This window comes from Elephantulus edwardii, unplaced genomic scaffold, assembly GCF_000299155.1.
Source record: "Elephantulus edwardii isolate Elephantulus edwardi_28Jun2011 unplaced genomic scaffold, EleEdw1.0 scaffold00037, whole genome shotgun sequence".
In the NCBI taxonomy this organism is placed as follows: domain Eukaryota; kingdom Metazoa; phylum Chordata; class Mammalia; order Macroscelidea; family Macroscelididae; genus Elephantulus; species Elephantulus edwardii.
The window spans coordinates 7,295,938-7,321,514 of NW_006399787.1; the positions used below are offsets into that span (position 1 = coordinate 7,295,938).

Sequence of the window (25,577 nt, forward strand, 5' to 3'; positions counted from 1 at the left end):
AACCCTCCACGAGGCCTGGAAGGAAGGCTGTGTGGGCCAGCCTGCTGCCTATCCACCCCAGCTTCAGGGCCGCACCCCTCTGCATCCCAGAGACACCTTGCCTAATTGCATTCTCGGCCACTAAGAACAGATGGCCTCTCCCTACAGCTCTGGGAGGCCAGCTTGTGAGCGGATTCCGGCATCTGCAAAATCCTTCCTGATATATTGTGCCTGCTCAGCCTCTCCACTCTCGTCCCTGGTCCTGGGGGTGGCTTCCAGCCTCCTCACTTCCGTCCCTGGTTTTGGGGGTGGCTTCTGGCCTCTCCACTCTTGTCCGCTGATCCTGGGAGTGGCTTCCAGCTCCCCTACTCTTGTCTCTAGTCCTGGGGGTGGCTTCCAGCCTCCTCACTTTTGTCCTTGGTTCTGGAGATGTCTTAGCAGTGGCACCCCTAATAGTCTAGGCAGACTTTCCAAAGGTCACTCACGCCTAGTATCTGCTTCCACACCACTACACACACCCACACACCACAGCACCATGGGAGGTTATAAACATAGGTTCATAAGGAACTGAGGAACTACAGAAGCTTGAAAAGGTCCAGTGATGGGGAAGTGGGAGCAGCCTCATGTGACCTGCCCCGAGGTTGGCCTCTGTTCTTCTCATTAATAACTGATGGAGGTGGAGGTCTCCAGCTCTGCTCCCGTCACAGCACACAATAAGGCACAGCCATCAGCCTCAGGACCTCGTACCCCTATTTCTCCATGAGGGATTGCAGGGGGCAGCCCAGGGTCACCTTGCTGGCATGGGAAAGGACCAGAACCCAGAACTCCCAGCCTAGAGGTGGAGTTTGCAGGCCAGGAAAAATGTGTCTCTTATTGCCACAACCCAGCACCCACTTAGCAGGGACATGACCACCACCACCACCACCACCACCACGGGCTGGGAGACATCCCGACTCAGGGGGGCATGTGTACGTCAGAGGAGAACTGTGTTCCACAGAGCTGCCAGTGGCTGATTTGTTGGAAATGGATCACCAGGCCTTTCACTCAAGGCTCCTCTGCATAGACTCGAACTTCCACCCTTCTGGTTAGCAGCTGAGTGTGTTAACTCTTTGTACCAGAGACTCCAACATGTAACAAACAACTCACTCAAAATTTTCCTGTTGGAAGTGACCCCCAGTTGAGCTCCACGAGATTTTCAGAGGCTGTGAATTACCTGGGAGGATATTACTTATTCTTCTTGGAGCCACTGGTGGATTCGAACCGCCAAGGTTCTGCCTTAGTGTCAACCCTCTACAGCCTACACCACCAGAGCTCTCTAAGACATAGCTGTTGTTGTTATGTGCCACCAAGTCAGAACTGACCCAGAGCTGACCCTCTGGTGGGTTTTCAGAGGCTGTAAACTGCATGGGAGGAGATTTCTTCCACAGAGCGGCCAGCAGTTTTGAACCTTGCACCTTTGCATTGTCAGGACAATTCCTCACCATGAGTGCTCTCTTAAGACATAACTAGCTTTTGTTAAAGGTGCTTCTCACCTCCTCCCTGCTGCCCTCTATACCCTTGGATGTACAGCTTCCCCTTGACTGCCTGCCCCCACCCCCTACAAGCCTAGGTTGCTCCTACCAATCTTTTTGGGGTCCTCAACTTGAAATCTGTGTGTCTTCAAGTAGAGCTATGTTTCTGCCTGTTCACAGGCCCAGCCCTCACCAGGGAAGCCGCCTGACAGGCAGCTTCCTGAGTGATGCAAGGACCAGAGAGGTCTCTCCTCCTGCTCAAGGGACCCTCGGAGCCCGCAGCAGACAGAATCCACAGCTGACCAGGCAACCCTCGTCAGCCCTTCCCTGTGGGGCTGGGACCAGCAAAGGCCCCAAGGGCAAGGGGGTCTCAGAAGGCACAGCTCTGGCCCTAGGGACAAAGTCAGCAAGTGAGGCCCGATGTTCCAGCCTGTGGGCTCCAGAAGGTTCAGCTCTTAGCTAACATGTTCTGGCCCCTGCCAGGTGTGGGGAAGGCCAGGTGTGCAGGAAGAGGTCAGCAGATGCTGGGAGCACTTGTTTATTCAAGGCACGGTCATAGCATTAATAACAAGAAGGTTCAGTATTCTGGCACATTCCTGGAGTGGTGATGGCCAAGGGAAGTCCACACGCTGTGGGACCCAGAGGACACAATGCTGCTGATAGGCACTTTGCTTCCAGAGGCAGCTGAGGGCCAGGCAGGTGGTGAGGGGCTGCTGTCTCCTGGGGAGTGGGCTCTGTGCAGGCTGTAGGGGAACAAGGCCCCGTTGGTGGCTCTACGCGACGCTGGGCTCCCAGAGGCAGCTCCCTCCACAGAAAGCCTAGTCTGAAGGTTTTCAGTCAGCTTCCAGAGGTGGGGACAGCTGAGGGGTTAAGGAGGTGCAGTGAGAGGGGGTAGGTGGTGGTGAGTCAGAGGAAGGTGAGTGGTAGGGCTCAGAGGAGCTAAAGGATGCTCAGTGGTCATGGAGGTGAGGATCCACTGGGTGGAGCCTGGCCAATTGCCCTGCGTCTGAGTGCAAGCAGGTGAGCGGGTTCTAGAACTTTCCTAACATCTGCTCACTAAACTTAGAGGGGTGCCATATCTGTTGAGACTTTCTAACTGCAGCTTCTGAAGCCTGTAGGGCGAGAGAATTTAGCAACAGTCCAGAAGGGGCTTCAGAGACTGGGGGTACGTTCTCGTGAGGGAGAGCCCCCTGCCCTCCCCTGAAAAACATAGATGTTCTGGGGGGTGGGCAGGGCCTGGAGCTGGTCATCTGTCCCCATACAGTTCCTGCTGGGGCCCCAACTCCTCTGCTTTAGAAAAGATCTTTGCTTCCTGGTGGTTGGTGAAGTCCTAGGACAGGGCCCTGTGGAGTCTGGGTTTTAGTAGTACGATTTCCAGAGGAACACAGGTAGGAAACATGGCTACTTCAGCTGATTTTAGAATCCAGCAACGTCTGCCCCTCAAGCACTGTTTCTCACCTAGGGTGGAGCTTTAAGCTTCTTTCCAGGATGTGGGCAAAGGTGGTGCAATAATGAGGCCCAGGTGATGGGAGTTTGGGCACCCAGGTACCTGGGATGCAGGAAGAATTGCCCAGTGAGGTGAGCTTGGGGGCCCCGCCTTCAGCAGGCTGGCCACAGGGACTTCGACCTTGGAGAAGGGAGTCCAAGAAGATTCTGGAACATGCAAGTCCTATCCATCGTGGCTCGTACTGGTTTACTGGAGCCCAGCTGGCCCTTCTTCATGTCCACCTTAGCCGGGCTGCAGGGTGAGTCTTGTGTCTATCCTGAAGTGCAAAGGTCAGTAGGCACCCCCAAAAGTGCTGAGCAGCATCAGAGTTTTTCCTGCTGACAATTCAGCTCCTCTAGATCTTGGGATCCAGAAAGGGCTTTTCTAAAAAGACACAGGGCCCTCCTCTCCCTCAAGGCAGGGCTAGGTGTGTCACTGACAGGAAAGTCTGCACCAGGCCACCCTGCAGGCACTGGATGCACCTTCAATCTAGGGTACAGGCAGCTGGGAGGCAGAATGGAGGGTCCTCCTAGGGAGAGGAGGTGGGGGTGGCTAGTGCCTTCAGTTAGAAGCATTATTTTCTCACCTGAAGCTGCCAGTACCTTGGCCATGCTGGAAGCCAAGGCGCTCAGACGGGTTTGAGGCAAAAGAAGCTCTTAAGAGGCCCAGACATGGTCTTAGGGGTCCTCTTATTCAGCTCTGGGGTCTCAGGGAGGTATATTTGGTTGCCCACCACCCAGAACTTTATGAGGAGATGCTCCCCTCTGTGAATTTTACCTCTGCCCCCACCTGACACAACCAGCCAGAGCTAGTAAAGGTTTCCTTCATTTAAACACGTACAGGACTCGTCCGTGAGCCCCCGGAGGACCATGGCCCAGCTACTCTGGCCAGAATGGAAAGGACAAAGGTCTCGCTCCTCCTGGAGAAATGAACAAGAGACAAAGGAACAGGAAAGGGCCCAGTCACTGCCCTCTCCGCTTATGGTCTCAGTGGGCCCTGGCTCTTCTGGGGTCAGGGGTTTCCCTTACAGACTCCCACACAAAGAGGCCTGTCCTGAAGTAGTAAACGAGGTCTTGCACTCTGGAGATGAGGCCAGCGCACATACTCGGCCTCTGAAGATGGCAGGAGGCGAGGCCAAGGGAGAGGGCACAGAGGAGCAGCAGCAGCGGAAGCTCCTTGGAAGGGCAGCTGGTGGAGGCGAGCTGAGGACCCCAGCCTCTGGCAGACTTCTTTCTGGCTCCTCCCTTACACACACCTTCGCCATCTTGACTGCCCCTCCTCTCGGACAGGGAACTCCAATATTCAGTCTCTGTGCTCAAGGCTGCTTCTCCCAGGACATCATGGATCCAGTGTCCACCATCCCATCCCGAGGTCCATCTGCACTGCCCAGTCCTCCTGTTCTAGCCAGGCAGCAGGTCAGGGCCTCCACATCACGGGACCCAGGCCAGAATGGTAGACATCTCCACTGAGGGCTTCCCAAAAGTCTCAAGGAGGTAGTGGAGGGCGTTCTGGGACATCCTCCTGCCTCCCCCTGCCAAGCCCTCCCCTCATGGAGTCGTCACGCAGAGGCCGTGGGACCTGGTCAGTGGTATTCACTCTGGCCCTCTAGTTCTAGACCTTCCTGGAACTGGGTTGAGTCCAGCTCCCTTGCAAAACCCCTCAGGCCACTTTCCTCGTCTCCTTCCGGCTGGCTGTTCATGGTGCCATAGGTGTGGCGGGCTGGCGAGGTGGCTGGGGTCAGGTTCATCTCCGGTTCCTGGAGCACGGTGGCCACGTACATCTGCTCACAACAGAGAGGGGAGATGTGAGCACAGTTACATGCCTTTCCCCTCATGCCCTACTCCCTGCCTCCCGCCGCGTCTGCATCCTCCAAGCCTAATATCCTTCCTTCTTCCCCAGAAGCTCAAGTTCAGTATACCCTTCCTCCCACCCTTCCCCGGACAGTTAGCACTTGTTAGCTGAAGATCTTCTTAGTCCACTCCTTCTTCAGAACACATTCTATTCATTCTTCATTCAAAGTTATGTTGAACCCAAGGGGAATGACGAGGCTGGGTTCTGGAGAGGCCCTTCCCTGAGCTACCACACTTTCTAACACAGCTTCAGCAGCACTCCAGACCTGGAGTACACCACTGGTGTGCTGCACCATTGATGGAGTCAAGATTTGACACTCAAGATGTTAAATGTAATGGCATCTTGGTCATATGGTCTGTCAACCAGGAATATGTGAAAAAAAAAACAACACACACACACAGCAATTACTAGGAAGAAGAGCTATTTGTCACTGTTAGAGATTGATTTTAAACCAATTCCTTCCTTGGAGAAGAACTATGTAAAAGTCAGAATAGAAATTTTCCTGTAGGAATTTATTTCTGTGAAATCAAACAGTCCCAGCTAAGGAGAAAGCTGTTTTCCTGTGGAAGGACTATGGAGAATTGGACATTTCCACGGCACCAAAGTGAAATCCATACTTGATTTTTTGGTTCTAAGGGGGAAAATGTGAACTGAACACTGAAAAATTAGCTATCATCACTCTAATCAGGGGTCATTTTAGCTTCATACATGGGAATAAATGGAGTATTATATATGTAATTGTACTTTATCCCTACTCCCTTTATATTTGGAGTTAGGGACCTCTCCAAATTATTGAGGAGTAATGAGCTTAGTTTGAGAACCAAAGGGCATCTGATTCAGGCCATGATCTTTCTGATCACTTGCTACGCATCTGAAAGCTGGACAATAACTAAGGATAACAAAAGAAGAATTGAGCTGTGGTGCTGGAGAAGAGCTCTGAACATTCCTTGGGCTGCCAAAAGAACAAAGAAACATCATGTTGGACAGGGTGAAGCTTGAGTGCTCTTTGGAGGCAAGGATGATGAGGCTTTGCCTCACATACTTAGGGCATTTTGCTAGAAGAGGCTACTCCTTGGAGAGGGATATGATGCTTGGAAAGGCTGAGGTTCAGTGAAGGAGAGAAAGACCTTCGACCAGGTGGATTGCCACAATGATTGCCACAATGGGCTCTAATGTGTCAGGAAGTGTGAGGCTGGCACAAGATAGGACAGAGTTCAGATCTGTTGTTCATTGGGTCATATGTGACTAACAACAACAATTTTATCCCTTAATGCTAGATTTGACCTTTCAAGCCTTTGAATCTAACTACTAGTTTTAAGGATATTAGAAGAGATAAAAATGTCTATTTATGGCAAGTTGAAGATTGTTAACTAAAAAGCAGGCTAGTAGAACCTGCTATTAGATGTCATGAGTGACATGGCTTGAATTATGTCTCTCCCCAAAATATGTGTCAACTTGGTTGGGCCTTGATTCTCAGAGGTTTGGTGGTTATGTGATGATGTAGTGTGACAATTATGTATATATTTAGTCATTCCTTATGATGGATCAGACAGTCAGTTGCAAAAAGATGATAGTTGATGTTATTGTGTGCCATCAAGTTGGAACTGATCCACAGTTGACCCTCCAGCAGGTTTTCAGAGGCAGTAAATCACCTGGGACTAGACTGCCCATCCTTCTCCCATGCAGCAGCTGGTGGGTTTGAAATGCATGCCTTTGGGATTGCAATGTAGCTTCTTACCATCCTTAATCAGGCCAGAGTCCTGGTTTAATATAAGGAGAGTTTCCCTAGGGTGTGGCTTGTATCACTTTTTTAAATAACTAAAGAAAATGAGAGAGAAATAAGCAAAGACGTGGGATCTCATTATCACCAATAAAGAAGAGCAAAGATTAGAGTGTGTTCTTTGATCCAGGGTCCCTGTGCTGAGAAACTCCAAGACCCAGGAAAATATTGATGACAGAGGTCTTTCCCCTATAGGAAACAGAGAAAACCTTCACCTAAGGAACTTCTAGCCTTGTAAGTTGAGAGAATAAATTTTTGTTTGTTAGAGCCATTTACTTGTGGTATTTCTAAAATAGCATTAGAGAGCTAAGACAACAAGGAAACAGAAAAAATCTAAAAGATGGGACATTCTGAAGGACTACTTGTTGCTAAGAAGTCACATGTACACAAAAAGGCGCTGTGCTAGAATACAAGGGACATGAGAATCAGATGGACTGATTCATCTACCACAAGATTGAATCTTGGTTCAGACAAGCCACAGGTACACCCAAGCAACAGTTGGGGAATACCTGAATATGAGCTGGATAATAAAAGAAATGAAAAAAAAAATATGAAGAACAGTTAACTTACAACAACAGATTATAATATGATATGATATATATAGTATCACTTCACTTTAGTAAAATCCTGTGTGTGCATGTCTATTTTCTATCTGGAAGAATATGCACTGGAGAATCAGTGGACCTCTCTGGGTGGTAGGAAGAAGATCTTTTTCTTTTTGCTTATCAGTTTCCCCCCATCATTTTCTACTATGTTCCTACATCATTTTTGTAAAAAAAAAAAATCAGTTTCTGTCTCTCTGCTCTGTACAGAGAGACAGAATTATAAGTAGCATATAATTATTAATGAGATGATATATTACTATATTGTTGTTATGTGCTGTTGAGTTGCCTGTGACTCATAGTACAACACCACTAAATCCTGCTCTACCCATTGTCAACAGCAACCTCTTTGACACTGATGTGTCAAATGCGTTAATGGTTGACTACCCAATGTGGACTGAGAGTGGGGTGGAGCTCCCCGATTAAACAAGCGTGGAAGGAGGAGTGGCATCCACTTCCATAATAGCTTGCCTCCGGAAACCCTATGAACCTGGAGAGAGGATAAAAGGCACCCAAGCGTAGAGAACTCTCCTTCATAGGGTCGCTATGAGTCGCCTGCGACTCTATGGCACTTAACAACAACAACAACTGCTCTGTGCATGTGTATATATAAAGCTTTATTTCTTTCAAAGGTGGTTCAAACTCTGTTCTACCCACTTTTCCTTGGCGGCAATGTCCTTGTGCATTGAGGGTCTAAGCTAATGAAGCTTTTTGAGCCTTTGTGTCCACACATTCCAAATGGGGATGAAAGCCTGTACCGTGTAGATTTACCACAAAGCTGTGGCTCAGAGGAAGACTGCAACAGAATTGTTATCAATATTTGAGTGACAGCATATCAGAAGAAGGTGCAGAATGAAAGACCTTGAGAACCTTTGTAATCTTTCTGTCACCAAATCTCCTTCTCGTCTGACACCTCTTGGGGACACTGGTCTCTATAGATAGAGTTCTTTTCCAAGTGACACAAACCTACAGTTACGGCTACTCTGCTGTCTGTGTGCCCTGGTGGGCAGGTCCACCAACTCTTACTAAGTACTGCTTGGGCCATTTATACCCAATCCTGCTTGGGACTAATGTCTGGCCTCGCACCTGCCTGGCTGTCTACTTTGCATTTACATCACCTTCAGCTCCTCAATGGTCTGGAATCTTCCATACCTTTGCACAGGCTGGTCTTCATCCTGGAAGGCTCCTCCCTACGGCCTCTTTCACTTGAGCATGTCCTCCTCCCATTCCTGGGGGTAGCTTTGATGTTCCCTCTGGAAAACCTTCTCTATGTCCCCTGGGCTGGTGGGTGCCCTTCTTCAGTGGATAGGGCACAGACCCACTTGGTGCCCACTCAGTGCCATGTCAGTTCTCCAGCCTGTCCAGCCCCCTCTGCTTGGAGGTGGACTCTTCACTTGCTGTTGGCTGCGCCCCCACTTTCCCCAACAGCACCAACCTCCAGTAGCACCCTGTAAGCTCTGCCTGCCCTGCAGAGCCCTGCGTCTGTCTACACCACCGCGCTTGGTAAGGCCTGGATCCTCTTTGGGTAAATGCTGCCTCTTCTTTGTCTTCGGTCCTTCAGCCAGGGCCACGGCAGCATTTTGACCTGGGTCAAGTCCTGCTGCATCAGAGGAGGGAGGCTGGGGGACCCCCGTCTCCACCCTGTTACCCAGAGTGGGCATGTGCTGCAGCTGCGGTAGTCCACCCCCACAGCCACTCCCCTCCTGACCTGTCCCCAGGGTGAATGAAGGCGGTGACTCACGAGGGAAGTGGGTGTGGAGGAGGTACTGCTGGGCTCCATGTCAAACACCGTCTCAATCTCTTCCTCCGGCTGCAGTGAGGAAAGAGGGGTCACAGAAGGGAGGGGCCTGTCCTCTTCCTCTGCCCCTCCTCCAAACCACAGGAACCCTGACACCCCTAAACTCAATTCACTTCTAGCTAGGGGACCCCCTTCCGGAATATTCCATTCCCAGTGACCACGATGGGGAGAAGGAAGCAGGCTTAGAATTGACTGGACTCTAGGAAACTGAATGTTAACTTTGACAATTTTCCCCCTCCCAGGAAGTGCTTTCTAGATCTAGAGTGAATCTAAAACCAAGATGGTCTAGGTCTACCTTCTCCTTCTCTAGAGTGGGCATTTGAACTCTCAGGTCACCTGGCACTACTGGTCTAAGGAGACAAAGCCACCGCAGTCACGCACCCCAGTCCCTGTGCCAGCATGACACCCCAGCCACGTGATAGAAGAGGGCCAGGTGCAGATCAAGGCTGGCATGTATCAAGCATCCCCGATAAAACAGCTGTTATGTCAAATCAGAACTAACAGTTGACCCTCAGAGGATCTTTCACCCCTGGAGTTGCTGGTGGATTTGAACCACTTGCCTTCAGGTTAACAGCGCAACTTCTTACCCACTAGTCCACACCTGTCACCTGTCTGTGCTTCCCTTATCACTTCACTTCATGTCACCTCTGTGACAGACTAGTACTTTAAACCCGAACATCTAACCTCACTTAGAAAAGAATTCACGGTCACAGTAAGACGCCTGTCAGTTTCTATAAGAAGAAATTTTTTTTAAAAAAATGGATATTTAACCTTAAGAAATGAAAAAAAAATGGTGTCTAGGTGCACAGGAAATCACTCCAGGGTCCTATGCAGACACCACTCTTTGGGAAATGCTGGACTAGAGTCTAGCTGGCAGGGAGTCCTTGGGAGTCAGGAGTGAGCCTCACTTCCTAACATGACAGCTTCAAGTTCAAGAACCTGGGATTCTTAAAGGTGGATAATAACTATGCTCCCTTGCCCTCTCTTGCTCCATCATCTCCCAGCCCTTGACCCCTTCGAGTGGTGATCGTGGCCCAGGGCCAAGTAGGAAACAGGCCAGGAGCCTGCTGTTTGGAGGAGCTGTTGGTGAAGACGGGGAAGGGGCATCTTTTTTCTGGCCTTTCCCATTCCATGAGCCGTGTGCCGGGGCTGGTGCAAGGCTGACCCCTGTGTGCAACCCGAGTCCCATAATCAGAAGGAGGGAGAGGACCTCACCTGTGTTGCTGTGGGTGCCCAGGGCCAGGAAGAGGCGAAGAACCAGGACAGAAAAGGCCAGCTGGTCACTCACCTCAGAGTCAGGGACCTTCCGAAGTTTCCCGAGAAGAGTTCCGAGAAAGCCAATCATCACGGCTAGGACAAGGATGAAGATGGAGAAGATGGTGATGTAGTGGAACGGTCCTGCCAAGAAGAAGGAAGGGCTGTGGGCCTGCTGCTCGTGATATCAGGTGTGGACAGGTGCTCTGCCGGCTGAGATGCCCCAGCTGGCAGAGGCTTGGGGACGAGCCCAGCCTGGGGCCCACTCTATGACCCCATTCTCCTCCTAGTCCTTTAGGCATCACCCCCTTGTTGTATGCATTAAGTTTCAAATTTAACATTTTGTTGATTCTAACTGTTCTTTAGTCGCTCTGTGGAAGGATGGGCAATGTCCTCTTGTGTAATAAACTGCCTCTGAAAACCCACCAGGGATTTATGGGTCGGTTCCGACTCGATGGTACATAGCAATGAATGGTGACTTGTTGTTAGTTGCCGTAGAATCGATTCTGATCATAGTGACTCCAATGTACAGAGTACAAATGCTTCATGGGATTTTCAGGAATGTGATCTTTTGAATAGAGATAATCAAGTCTTTCTTCTAAGACATCTCTGGGTGGACTCGAGCCACTAACCATTTAGTTAGCAGTTGAGCACTTAAGACTCAGAGTCTTCTGTAATTGATTTAAGTGCTATCTTAAGTGCCCATTAAATATGCCTTTCTTCACCTGCTAGTTATCTTCAACACGGTGGTCTCTTTAGAGAGATCTTATTTCTTTGAGGATATTTGGTAACTTTCTGGCCATAGCAGTTTTCTAAGTAGCTAACTGTTAAAAATCAATCTTGACAGTCAAAGACGACTGCATAATGGTGCTTACCGTAAAATGCTTTTAAAATAGTGGAGGGGGAAATCCTAACCCCCTCCAGATCCAGTCACAGGGAGCTGACTAAAATCAACAGAGCGAATGCTGCTATTCAGAGGCACACACTCCAAAAGTATTCTAGCAACAGGGGAAATCATTCACAACATCATGTTCAGTGAGAAAATGCAGAATACCAGAATATGTTAAGTGGACTGAATGCCACAAAATGGGCAATTTTGTAAAGTAACATGACCCCAAAGAGCCCCTTTCCAGAAATACATGGGTAATTTGAGAGCTGGGAGCAATGTCCATCAAGCTGATGGGGAATTGAGTTTGGTCTTCATATATACACATAATTTTTTTATAACAAACACAGAGCCCTTTCTACTTGGGGAAAAAAGGATTATGGGAAAAATGAGTTTGCTACATGGCAGGAGAAAAGCAAGTGGGATAAGAGATTAAAGTCACAGCCAATGCAAAATCAACACAAAGGAGAGGGGACAGTTTACAGCTCACAAAGGGAGTGTTAGGAAAGCCAAAAACACCCCTAACAAAGTATAATGCTGATTTTTCTGTCTCTGCTCTATTGAGAAGTCAGTCTATGGAAGGAGAGAACAGGAGGCAGGGGTCAGGTGAGGAGCAGAGAGAGCTTGTTTAGAGACTGGGAGTGGCTGGCAGAGACCACTGCCCTGATGGCATGAATGTCCCTGAGAGGATACTGTAGAAATGTGCCCAGTCTGTGAGGGCATCTCTGAGCCAGCCTGAGCGGTGGTGTCTGAGACACAAACAGCAAGAACAGGGCAGCCCAAGAGTAAGAGCAAAGCTCGTTCATTCCTGCAGCCTTTCCAGAACGCGCAGGATCCCAGAAGGAATGTCATGGGAATTGGGCCCCACTTGATTAACAGTGTTACCGCCTGCCCACCTCGACTTAGAAGGGAGGACTAGGATGTTTCTTGCCCTGAGTGTTCTCAAACGGTACACAATTCGGACCATGCAGTGCCAAGGCCTCCACTTGGCCTCAGAGCTCTGCTGAGATTTCAGCACGTGTCCTGTGGGCCCAGGGAAAGTTCTGGATGAGGCAGAGATCCTCCTCCAGACGCTTCTGCTCTAACGGAGATGGTGTGGAGGGATGCACGAGGTAGTAGGGGACAGAGCAGGGCACGCTGATACTTACCTAGCCGTAGCATGGAGAAGAAGAGCATCCAGAAGAGGCCCAGTAGTGGTGCGAAGATGGCCTGGTGGACGGCGGCCATGTGGATCTGCTCATTGAGCTTGGTGGGTGCGAAGGAATAGTACATGTTGTATCGGTCCGTCAGGTGCTTCATACACAGGTAGAGTAGTCCTGAGACACAACAAACGAGTCGGCGAGGTGGCAGGAGAAGAGATGAGGTGACAGCAAATGCAAAATCGACACAAATAAGAGCTGAGTGCTTACAGACACCACTGTCACAAAGGGAGCATCATGGAAAAACGCAACAAGACTCAATCCTGACTTTTCTGTCTCTGCTCCACTGAGAAGTCCCTGGAAGGAAGGAGCAGGGGAGGGGCAGAGCGAGCCTGTTTGGAGACTGGGACACTGTGGTGGCATGGGTGCCCCTGCAGGGATCTTGCAGAGATGAGCCCGGTCTGAGAGGGCATCTCTGAGCCAGCCCGAGTGGCAGCTGGCCTGAGTGAACAGGGGCACACTCAGCGACCACTTACAGTTGGGTCTGTGTGACTCAAAGCCATCCCAGGCCTGAGAAGCCAGACTCAAGGCTGAGAGGCAAGTCCAGGCTATGGGGGAGCCCCTTGGGCTGACCCCTGGCTGACCACTGGGGCCAGCAGGTTCCTGAGCTGTTATCTGCTGGCTTGGGGAAGAGTGAGCCATTCATTCATCCAACAGACGTTTTATCCAAATGGCCTAAATGGAAAGGCCCCAGGGGCGACTCACCGAAAGGGACAATGATCGGGCAGGTGATGCTGTATGCCATGACGACACTGAACACGTTCAACATCCACGCGTACTCGCGCCCAAACTGGAAGTCTATGGCCTGGTTCTAGGATGGAAGGCAAGGGATCACCCTGATGTTTCCTGGCCTCCTCAGCCTGGTCACTTCTGTCGCTCCTTCTCACCCCTGGGGAGCAATTCAGGCCTGGATGCCGCCTCCCTCCTCATCCTGGGGTCCAAGACGCACCACCACACCACACCATGCCACCAACTTCAGGTTTCTTGGTGCGTCCATAGACTCCACCCCAGCCTCCCTTCCTGATACCCCTCCCAAGGAGAAGTTAAGGGCCCACCCTCACCTTCCGGATGTGGACTCTCTCTGGCTCCGACCTGGAGAAGAAGAGGCGGGTGCTGTACACGAAGAGGGAACCCAGCCGCAAGAGCTCCATGCCTGTGCCAATCAAACCTGCCGTGATCACGTAGTTGACGAAGAAGGCGCCATTGTCTGGCAGGAACACGCATCTGGGCAATGGGAGTGGAGGTGAAGAAGAGGTGTTGTAAGGGAGGAGAGAAAGCACAGAGGAAGGAGGGACTGGGGGTGAAGGAGATAGAGGCGGACGTGGGGGAGAAAGGTTTTTATTTCTCTCTCTTCTCACCCAGCTTAAGGTGTGGGCATAGCTATGTCCATAGCCCCTGGGAGTTGGAGGGCAGCTCAAAAACACTGGCATGAAGAACATGGAAACAGCCCAGATGTCCAGCCACAATCAAATGGATTGAGAAATTATGGTACATTCACACAATGGAATAATATGCAGCACACAGGAGCAATGATTTTAAAAATTACTACCTCACTTGGGAGGGACTGGAGAGCATTGTGCTAAGTGAACTCAATACCATAAGGACAAATGCCGTATAAGATCATTATTGTAGAAATAGGAAGAGAAATAGTAAAACATGCATGAAGATCCAAAGGGGGGATGGTAGGAGCAGAGGGGTGAGGATGGGCAGGGGGGAAATCATAGGGTCACACAACTTGATGGGTAGAGGGAAAGGTGGGTAGAGGAAATGGGAAAGATCCAGTGTGAAAAACGATAGAAAATTTGTAAGTAAACCAGAATAAAATAAAAATCTTACAGGAAAAAATCTGCCAAACACTGGCACAGTCAAAAGCAAGGGTGGTGGACTCTAGAACGTCCAAGAGTAGAACTGCAGGTCTACAGACTTGGACTGAAAAAAACAACAACAACAACAACAACTAGTCTATCTTTATGCTTACTAAAGTCTAACTGAATGTTACCATTTCCTTTGATTAAGAGTAAGGGACAACATCTCTCGCTCCTTAGATTCATCAGCCAGATAAGATGAAAAGGGCAGCATCTTCCTGGGGACAGAGCTTAGACGAAGGTAGGAAAGACTGGATAGGACTAAAGGAAACTAGAATCACAGGGGAGAATGTGGTTACAATGTGGATGCTATTTTTAAACCCTCAAACTCATTGCTGTGGAATCGACTCAGAGCTGAGCCCACAGTGGGTTTTTGAAGTTGTAAATCACGTGGGAGGATTAGCATCTTTCTCCTGTGAAGCTGTTGGGGTGGGTGCTCCAGCCACCAGAGAGGTCCCACCTGTGGATTAGCTGTCCACTCTATGAACTAGGCCAGCAGCGCTTTCTGGGAGGAGGAGTATTAATCTCATAAAACAAAATGTGCGTAAACGGCTTCATGGAGGACCACTCTGCTTTGTAAAACATTTACTAAATCACATTTTTATAAAAAGAATATTGGCAACAAATGACAGTAGTGTTAATCATGTTGTTGTTGTTGATTGCCTTCGAGTTGAGCACGACTCGTAATGACTCTATGAACAAAAGGTCGGAAGCCTTTGTATAACTATCGACATTTATCAAAGTTCATAGAGATTCTGGAGGCATGTTGTTTAGGAAGTGGATGCCACTCTGCTGTGACTTTCTCACCAATAGAAATCAGACCATGTCCCATTGTAGTTATTTTTCACATCTCATAATATTGTTTGCACTTGCCACAATTTCAAAATGAAAGCAGGTATTAGACCTGTTACTTGATTACACATGATCAGATCTTGCTGTTTTAACTGAGAGCTTCAGACATGAATTTATGCAGGTGGTCATCTTCAACTAGAGGTCACAGTGAAAACGTGCATATTGAAAATTGCAGGACCATATTGCAGTCCTGGACCTTTCGCAGTAAACACTTCAGGTTCTCCTCAGTTTGGGCAAGCAAAATTGTGACATCTGTATCTCGCAGGTTGTTCATGAGTCTTCTTCCAATCCAGATTCCAAATTCCTCCTCATAGAGCCCAGCCTCCCGAATGATCTGTTCCACATACAGATTGAAAAGATATAGAGATGAGGATGTATCCCTGAGTCATTCCTTTCCTAATTTTGAACTGTACAGTGTTTCCTTGCTTTGTTCTGATGACTGTCTCCATTGATCTTTGAGGGGGGAAAGGTTTTTTTGCAATTATAGTTTAATGAAGAAACTTTGGAGAATTCTGGTCTTTGTCTTATAGAACACACTCTGGAGGCTTGCAAGGTGGTTCAATGGTTAAATGACTGGCAGCCAATAGAAAGGTGGGTGGTTTGAAACACGTAGTAGCTCCTTGGAAGAAAAGCCTGGTTATCTCCCATAAATATGACAGAAATCCCTGCCGTACGGGGTCACTCACTATGATTTGGTACTGACTTCACACTTCTGTCTCAACGGCACCTAACATCAACAACAACCACAGTGTGTAACAACATGGAAGCATGCACAACATTGTATCTCAGAAAACCAGGCATTTTAATACTTTTAACCAAACCCCCCAAAATCCTAAATTGGCTGTATGCCCCCATGACCTGCATGCTGTCAGAAGTGACCTCTCCTTATGGCTTAATGTCACTCACACTAAATCAGCTTCTATCTAACACACACTGTCTTGCTGTCAATTGCGTTAGTAAAGATTACATCCCAAGCTTGATTTTTTAAATATCTTGAAAGCGAGATTTCAGCATAGTTGATTTCATGGATTTTCAAGGCATCCTTCAAAGAACACGCAAAGCTGGCAAAATCGGGAAAAGCCCCATGGATTGTGTTAATGTCAGTTTCCCGGTTTTGACACTGCACTGGAGTCATGCAAGCTGTGGCCACTAGGGGGAACTGAATGCAGGGTACACACCAGAGCCTCACTAGACAACATTTCCCCACCTATAATTCTGAGACTCTATGATTATTTTAAAAACATCATACAGAGGAAGGGACCTGAGGCTTTACCGATGGCTGAGGGGTCAAGAGTAGAGCAAGTAAAGGTGCTGGACTCAGGGAAGATGTAACCCCAATGCCATACACAGAAGGCTGGGTATACATGCAAGGCAACTCTAAAACACGGATGCAGTACTCACTGAAAATGGATGTATGCCTGATCCAGATAATAGATGTCAAAGAGCCAGCGCAAAAATACGTCCAAGCTACAAGAAGAATGAGGGTAGATTCTGTAGTTAGCAAACCTATGAGCTAAAGGTCCAATTTCTCTCTGCTCAGTCGTCTTTCCTAATAGTCTTCCCGGCTGATTGGTCCACGATACCCCTCTTGCTACTTAATACTAGGCCACCCTCGCTCCTAACCCTTAACCCTTCAGTTCAAGGCCACCGCCTTCAGCAAATCCACACCAGCCATTTCTCCCACAGTACTCTCTCCCTTTTTTGCACATTTACTGCATCTTGGCTATGTGCTTCCCACCTTGGGCTGGCCGCTACCTGGCAGACCTGCCTTCTCTCCCCAGCAGGATCGTAAGTTCTTTAAGGGCAGCATTCACATGATACCTGGCTCATGCTAGGCCCATGACAGGCCCTGGACTGTTATCTGAGGAATGGACTGGCAGCAATCACTGGTATATTTATAGTGAGGTACCTGGTTAAGCCCATCGATGGCAGGATGATGACCATGAACACCAGAAAGATGTAGCACTTGTACATCATGACCTGATTCTGAGTGGTCCTGGGAGGAAGCGAAGAGCAATACTTATCAGTGAGGGAGATCTGGTTAAGATAATGAGGAAAGAGATCGTGAGCTGGGCTCCAACATTATGCATGCCAATTTGATCTCCATGGAAGTCTGTGGGCTGTGCTGTGCCTGGGAGCAGCAGGGGAGAATACATTAACTGCCCTGCACACACACACACACACACACCATATATTAGCCTCTGAGTTAAAGGGATATTCAGTGATATTCAGAATCCTGCAGAATTTTAATAATCAACACTAATCTTGTTCTTGTCCAAAATAAAGGCTAGACAGGATTTCTGTGAGGATAATTATTCTGCCCTGTTGTTTGTTAGGATGGTAGGAATTTATGGTGCAGAAAAGAACTTTGAGATCTGTGCAGACATTGGAGCAGAGTGGCCCCACCTGCCCCAGGTTATGGCTAACACTCCTACCAATTAGTTAGCCCCATGAACATTTGGGCTTATAAGTGGGAAGCGTCTTGTTTAGAATTCTGGCCCCGTGAGGTCCCAACAAATCTAGTCAGCTTGAATTTATGGGTCCCTTTTCTGTGGCTGTGCCAGTCTACCTGATGTTGCCCATCAAGTCCTGCTCATGCCTCCTCACCTGGAATCCTTTGCTGGGACGCCCTTCCTGGCACTGCCTAGCTCATGCTATGGCCCCATCCCCTCAGTGTTTGGCTTAGGCTATTGTGGAGGCCAATGAGGGCTTGGCTGGGGCCCACATGCTTTAAGTCAGTGACTCTCTACAGACCATGCCACAGGAGTTCCTTAACTAGCTCCCTGGTTCCTTAACTAGGACGTGGCTTATAGCAAGCTTGCAGTCTTTATCTGTTCAACAAATGAATGAGTGAACCAATGATACAGATCTGCTCCATTATCTAGGCTGTTGGGTTAATGCAGCCAAAGTTCTGTCCATCTATCTCGAGCTTCCTCGAGGCCAGAGTGCAAGAAATAACTCAGCCCCTGGAGCAAAATAAGAGTCTTTTTTGTCCATTTCTTGGGCCAAGGGCTAGGCTGGTGAGGGTGGTGTGGTTCGGGGTGTAAGCCAGCTGGCACTCATGCCTTGTCTCTCCAGCGGGATGCTAAGCTCTTTGAAGGCAGCATTCACATGATACCTGGTTAGGCATACCAAGCAGCGGACTGTTATCTGAGGAATAGATGTGCAGCTGGGGGAATGGTTGGGGCTGGGAGAGGAGGCTCCAGCTCACCTGGTCCAGTGTGCCTCAAGGAAGGCAGAGAGGTAGACCATCAGAGGTAAGATCACTGTGAAGGCCCAGAGCAGCAGGGAAGGGAAGAACTGGGTCACGATAGGGCTCTGTGGGGCACAGGGGAGAGGGCAGGGACACATCAACAACAAGGAACCCCTTCCCCTTCCAGGACACCCAGACTCTCCTAACACCCCAGGCTGCTTCTTGCTGTCTTTCCACTCTCTGAGTCTGCTCACTGGCCTGGCCAAGGGTCTCACATGCCTTTCTGGTTAGGGGTCTGCCTGGATGCACGCCCAAGGGTCTGAGAACCAGCCGCTGTCTTTCATGTCTCCCTCCTCACTGGCCTTACTCACGCAGTATGAATAGTGGAGGACGGTGAAGGAAGGAAGAGCCACAATGCTCACGACAGACATGCTGCCTGGGACCCACTGTGAAGGTGACAAAGGGAAGAAAGAGCCAGCAGAGGTGGCGTTCTAGGGGGAAATGGAGGTGTGCGAATGAGTGTGTACACGTGTGTGAGCACATGTGCGCTCACATCTGACCAAGCGTATGCCTGTGTGCTTACGTGGGTATTGCTGGGGAAAGGAGTGGCAATATGATGGGAGGAGGGAACTCCTGGGCTCCCTCCAGCAGCCCTGAGGCGACATTCCTGGAAGCTGTGGACCAGTCAATGCTGATGCATGGTGACTCCACACGTGCAGAGGGGACCCGTCCTCCAGAGCTTTCAGGGACATGAACTTCTAGAAGCCTGTTTTCTGAGGTAATTTCTGGGTAGGTTCAAACTGCCATCCTGTAGCTAGTTGTCTAGTACTTAACCATCAGTGTTACCCAGGCACTACAGAATTTGGAAACGGGCCAGAATGTCTTCTGAATTTCTCTGTTAGTAAAAGGCACCCTCTCCATTTCTGGATTTCCTCTCCCTCCAACTGCAGCTCTCTGCATATTCCATTATAATATTTTGTCTTCTCAACCTGCCCTTTGAAATCTTCTATCAGCTCTTCAGTATTTTTCCCCCAATGTTCTAGCAACATTTTCAGAGTCTCTTCTGACATCCATTTCATTTTTTTCTTTCTCCTCTGCCTTTTTAATGACCTTTTGCTCTCTTCACAGATGATATCTCTGATGTCATCCCATATTTCATCTAGTCTTCAAGCATTGGTGTTCCGTAATTCAAACATATTCTTAAGTTGATTTTGAAATTCAGGTGAAATAGACTCAAGATCATATTTTTTGTTCTTGTGGGCTTGTTTTCCTTTTCTTCAGCTTCAGTTTAAACTTGTACATGAGTAATTAAAGATCTGACCCATAATTTGCCCCAGCCACGTTTTGATAGCTGATATTGAGCTTCTCCAACAATTCCTTCTATAGATGCAGTCTATCTGATTCCTATGTAGTGCATCAAGTGAGGTACATGTACAATGTCATTGTCTCTCTCTTTTTTAAAATAATAAATCACTGAACATACAGAATGCAATCATTCTATTTCCAGCTTCATTTCTTTCACCAAGTTCGTACTTTCTGACCACTATTCCTTCTTCATTGCTTCCAAGTTTTGCCTTCCAGTCACAAATTATCATTAATGCATTGTTAGTCAATTTCAGACTGCAAGATTTGGTAAATATTTTCAATTTCCTCCTCTTCGCCTTTAGCTGTGTATTTGAATAATAGTCATATTAACAGGTCTTCTTTGTATGCTTACAGATAATATCACTTACAACATTATACTTCAGGACAGAACTTGACTTGAAATTGACTTTTTCAAGTTCTATCCTGAAAGGAAGAACTCACTCTGCATTTCTCAAACTGAGAGAACTGAAAAACAAATTTCAGCTGGAAGTCTCAATATTGAAAGATGCTGTGGGCAATATGTTGAATGATCCAGGAAGCATCAAAAGAAGATAGAGGGACTACACAGAGTCACTGTACCAAAAATAATTGACAGAGAAAAGTGTTAGAAGTACACGTGAACAAGGGCCAATAGTAACGATGGAAGAAGCTGAGGCTGCACTGAAGGCACTGGCAGGAAATGAGGCCTGAGGAATCAATGGGATACTGATTGACGTGTTTCAACCAACTAATGCAGCCCTGAACGCGCTCTCCAGCCTATGCTTGGAAATTTGGAGGACAGTTTATGTGGCTGACTGACTGGAAGAGATCCATATTTGGGCCCATTCCCAAGAAAGGTGATCCAACAGAATGTGGAAATTATCAAAGAGTATCATCAATATCACATGCAAACAAAATACTGCTGAGGGTCATGAAAAAATGCCTAGAACAGTATATAGATAGGGAACTGCCAGAAGTTCATGCAGGATTTAGAAGAGGTTGTGGCACCAGAGATATCATTGCTGAGGTCAGTTGGATCCTGGCTGAAATGAAAGACTACCAGAAGAATGTCTATTTGTGCTTTATTGACTATTTGGGTCATACCAAGTTATGGCTAACATTGAGAAGACTGGGAGTCCCAGAATACTCAGTTGTGCTCATGTGAAACCTATACCTAGACCAAGAAGCTGCTGTGTGAACAGAGCAAGGAGACACTGTTGTTAAGTGCCATCAAATCAAGTGTGACTTATAGAGACCCTGTGAACAAAAGACCTGAACCCTGTTCTAGAGCTGTCTATGTTCATTTCTCTATGTTCATAGAGTTTCTAGAGGCATGTGGTTTAGGAAGTGGATGCCACTCCTGCTTCCAAACCTGAATCAACCTGGAGCTCCCCCAAACCCTGCCCACGATGAGTGACCATTGTTTGACACACCTTTGGCACAGTGTTCAGTATCACATCAACTCCAAGTTACTTCAGTACAGCACACAGACCACTGCTGTACCACTTAAAAGAATGTTCATCCAAAAAGAAATTAAAATTTGTCCCTTGGGTTTGTGGCCTCAGGCCTTACCGCACTTTTTAAATACAGCTATGCGCATCAAATGCTGGTTGACTATAAACTAGAGACCTCCAGCTCACAGCTAAATCTGGCAACTCCAATCAGCTGACATTTGCTTGTGGAGGATAAACCCCCCAAAACAAACATTCCATACGCAACCTTCATTAAGAGGCAACTACAAGCTTTAACATTAAGAAGTAAGTGTGTCAGGGTCATATTCTCTCTCCATACCTACTCACTTTGTATGCTGAGCAAATTATTTGATAAGCTGGACTCTATGAAGAAGAATGTGGAATAAGATTGGAGGAATACTCATCAATAATCTGCATTATATGATGCTGAAAGTGAGGAGGACTTGAAGCACTTGTTGCTGAAGATCAAAAAATACAGCCTTCAATACAGATTGTATCTCAGCTTAACAAAAACAAAAGTTCTTACCATGGGAGTTATAGGCAATATTATGATAGATCAAGAAAAGATTGAAGTTGTCAACCATTCATCTTACTTGGATCCACAATCACCATCCTTGGTACCAGCAGTCAGAAAATAAGGAGACTTCTGTACTGGGAAAGTCTGCAGTCAGAGACCTCTCCAAATTATTGAGGTATAATGATGTTTGAGGATGAAGGTGCATCTGATTCAGGTCATTCTGATCACTTGCTGTGTATCTGAGAGCTGGACCATGAATAAGGATGACAGAAGAAGCTGTGGTGTTGAAGAAGATCCCACTGAACATTCCATGGATGGCCAAAAGAACAAATATGTCCTGGAGAAGGTGCAGCCAGAGGGCTTCCTGGAGGCAAAGATGGTAACACTTCATCTCACATACTTTTGACATGTTGCTAGGAGAAGCTATTCCTTGGAGATGGACATCATACTTGCAAAGGTGGAGGGTTGGCAAAAAAGAGGAAGACCTTCAACCAGATGGACAGGCACAGTGACCATTGCAATGGGCTCTAGAGTGTCAGCAAGTGTAAGGATGGCATGAGATAGGACAGGGTTCAGACCTATTGTTCAGAGTCATTATGGGTTGTACTCGACCCAACAATACCTAACACCATACACCACCACCATTTCCAGAATGAGTCCTACAGGTCTGAGGGCTCCTAGTCTGAAGTGGGGGTGTCTGGAGGTAAACAGAGATGGATCTGGGGCTCCTGTCCCACCCTCTGCCAGTCCACTCACAGCAGAGATCCCAGCGCTGATACCTTTTGGTGGTCAGAACTCACACGTGCCATGGCCTATCCAGTTTGGCTCTCCTACTTCTTGATGACCTATGCTGACCCTATCTCCAGAAGCCCTCCTAGCCCATACTTGAGTGGACACCCTAAACTCCTCCTAGAACTTGTCTGCTGCTCCCCACCTTTCCTTTCCTCTCTAGATCCAATCCCTAAGAAAGGGAATGACCCGGGTGCAACTAGTCTGGAACACAGGAGACTCTCCCCCACCATTTCTACCACTGCCACCTCCATCATGCTGGTCATATGAGCTGGGCTCTGGAACCCATCCCAGTGGGCCCCCATCCCGTCCTCGCCTGAGTTTTTCCTTGATCTCCCCAGGGCCCCCAGGCCTGGCCTGAGCAGAGGAGGCACCTTGAGGTTCTCGATGGGCCGGGTGACGTTGTACATGTCAATGGTGTTGATGATGATAGCGGGCGTGGTGAGGAAGAAGAAGAGGAAGAAGAGGAAGGTGTTGATTGCCATAAAGCGGGCCCACCAAAAGAAGCTGCGGACAGACAGATGTTGCCTGGGGAAGGAAGGGGGTGCTTTAGGGCTCTGGCTCCCAGGCCCAGCCCTGTGTTGGTCTGTCAGCTGTCACTCAAATCACCCTCTAATTCAGTCCCCTGGACCCAGGTTCTCATGCAAAGGGTCCCTGCATTGTGCCCCTAGTCACACTACATATATTTATAACTCATACTAAACTCAGCCTTTTGAGTCAGAACCAATGCACAGCTGACCCCCAGAGGGTTTTCAGAGGCTGTAAACTGCATGGGGAAGGAATCTTTCTTGGACTCAAACCACGTGATTTGAGGTGATAGTGCAACTCCTTACTACCAGGCCACCAGAGCTCCGTTAGGTATATTCACAGATAAGGGGGGAAATGGAGCTTTGGTGGCCTAGTGGCAAGAAGTTGCAATGAAATCCTGAAGGTATGTGGTTTGAGACCACCATCTGCTCTGTAGGAGAAAGATGGGTGGTCTCCTTCTGTGTGATTAACTGCCTCTGAAAACGCACTGGAGGGCCAGCTATGGGTCGGTTCCAACTCTACGGTGTAACAGGGACAACAACAAGGGAAAATGGATCCTTAGAGTTCATGCCTCAGGAAAATCCCTTCCCTCCAAGGTCGGGCCTTCTACACTTGGGTGCAGACGAGTCTGGGGCGAGCAGAGGCTGTGATGTTTGGAGACACACAAGCTGGGTGGGGAGAGCTGCGGGGGGCACTGGGCTCAGGCCCCACAGGGACTCTGCTGTTCAGTGAGGTGGTAGAAAAGTCCCTTCCCTTGGCTCCTGTCCTGTTGCCTTCTTCCAGATCAAAGGACTCAAGGGGGCAGGGAAAGATGGAAAGGACTTACCAGATGATGTCCTTGGGGTGTGGGGCGAGGGCGACTCTCCAGCGATAGGATTTGACAGTGGTGGTCACCGAGGACTGGTGGGGGCGCACTCCACAACGGGCGTACTTGTAATCCTCAATGATGCTGGTGAAGGGGAAGAGCATGGAGAGCAAAGGGCTGGGGGTGAGGTGGGTAGGTCGCAGGCCAAGGACCAGGGTTATTGTGACTTTCCCCTAGTCGGGAACATGCCAGCTTCCTGGGGTTCCTTAAGGCCGTGGATATGACTGCCAGGACCTTAGAGGTGGGAAGTTCCTGAGACTCAGTAGTTAGAGGAAGGGGACATTCGGGGTGCTTCAATTGTCCAGGAAGGAGGAAGAGGAACCAGACAGTGCTTGGCCAATGGCTCTTCCCTCAGGCAGCAGTGACAATACGTAGCATGCTCTCTGCAATCCTGTGAGATTACTAGGGACAGTACTGAATTATACTCATCTTAGTATCAAAAGCCACCGATCAGTGTGTTTTTTTCTGTGTGCCCAGAACTGTGTCATTTGGGGGTTAGTACCACCCAGATTGCACAGATAATGACCTAATGGAGGGGTCTAAAGATACAGCCTAGGAGGAACAAGTGTTTGACTGGAGCCCCATCTTTGGCCTCCTAATTCATACTTTCTCTTTGCTTAACCTGAGTCTCTAAGTATGCCAATGTCTCAGGAAATGAGCAATAATATTTCTTAGGTAGTTGTATTGCTTTATATGTAACACATATTAGGTAGAACACATATCACATCTCAGCCCTCTAGGGGATTGATAAGGGAAGACAGGAGTAACCAAATTTGACAAGCAAAAAAATTTGAGAGTGTAAATGACTTGCAGAATTGCACACAATTGTTTGGGACTAAAACGGAGGTTGTTCCACGATTTCTGTGAAGGATGAGGGTGGAGGAGGATCAAGGCTTCTGTACAATTAGGCTCCTCTAAGGAGAGGAGGCCCCATGATGCTCAAGAGCCTGGCTTTGATGCTCCTATCCATGACCCAGTTGCAAGGATCCTTCTGGAACTTGCCAGAGTTAGGTTTACTCCTTCCTTGCTATGGTGTAGTTGCTAACTAGAGGCCGAGGCAGAAGAAAGAAGAGACTCTGAGATTCAATTAGGGAGTCAGATGAGGAGGAAAGCGAAGCTGGGTTTTCTTAGCCAGAGCTCTGTCAGTTCTTGGAGGAAGGGCGTGAGGAGTGTGCAGATGGGAGAAAATGCATATTGTTCTTGCCCAGGTTCTAGAGAAAGAAGTGCTCAGAGCCTTTCTGACCACTCTGGGCTGAAGGAAGGCCATATGGGTGTAAAAAGCCACAGCCCTGAGCCTCTCTGTGGACAAGCTGAGTCCTTGCAACCAGAGAAGCAAACATGGCCATGCTCTGGCAAGCCTGTGAGGAGCACGGGGAGGGCTTGGGAGGTCACGATGTGGTAAACTGAGGACAGGTCTCCCTTGGCTAGAAGGGGGCGAAGGAGGATGGTGTCAGAGACGCAGGGTTCTCAGGGCTTGGCTGGCCCTGGTACTCACTAGTTGGTCATCCTGGCGTCCTGGAAGGTGACAAAGATCAGGTCTAGACGCTTCAGCCGAACGCGGTTGAGCTCGGCATTGAACTCATCTGTCAGCTGCTCCTCCAGCTCACTGTAATACTGCTCTGCGTCTACCTGGGGCAAGACGTGGCCCTCAGAGCTGGGAGACAAGACCGCCCAGGAGGGCCACACATGTACGAAAGGTTTCCTGTACTCAGGAGCCCAGGAAGAGGGTAGTTGAGACTGCTGGTCCAACCCCAGACCCCCTTAAGAGAGCTCAGGGTCCCAGGTGGGATCCAAGTTTCCCAAATA

At 48.5% G+C, this 25,577-nt stretch overlaps 1 protein-coding gene across 1 annotated transcript in view; it reads right to left on the minus strand.

The window, feature by feature from the left end:
- Positions 1–4,558: 4,558 nt before the first annotated feature.
- Positions 4,559–25,577, minus strand: part of TMEM63C (transmembrane protein 63C) — a 38,045-nt gene continuing 17,026 nt past the window's right edge. Inside the window, exons 11-22 of the mRNA XM_006884653.1 lie at positions 25,267–25,400; positions 23,733–23,855; positions 22,753–22,906; positions 18,275–18,381; positions 16,973–17,059; positions 16,465–16,530; positions 13,408–13,570; positions 13,052–13,157; positions 12,296–12,463; positions 10,296–10,405; positions 8,951–9,019; positions 4,559–4,756 (exon numbers count right to left, since the gene is read on the minus strand). Coding sequence (XP_006884715.1) covers positions 4,559–4,756; positions 8,951–9,019; positions 10,296–10,405; positions 12,296–12,463; positions 13,052–13,157; positions 13,408–13,570; positions 16,465–16,530; positions 16,973–17,059; positions 18,275–18,381; positions 22,753–22,906; positions 23,733–23,855; positions 25,267–25,400 — 1,485 coding nt within the window. The remainder of the gene's footprint in view (positions 4,757–8,950; positions 9,020–10,295; positions 10,406–12,295; positions 12,464–13,051; positions 13,158–13,407; positions 13,571–16,464; positions 16,531–16,972; positions 17,060–18,274; positions 18,382–22,752; positions 22,907–23,732; positions 23,856–25,266; positions 25,401–25,577) is intronic.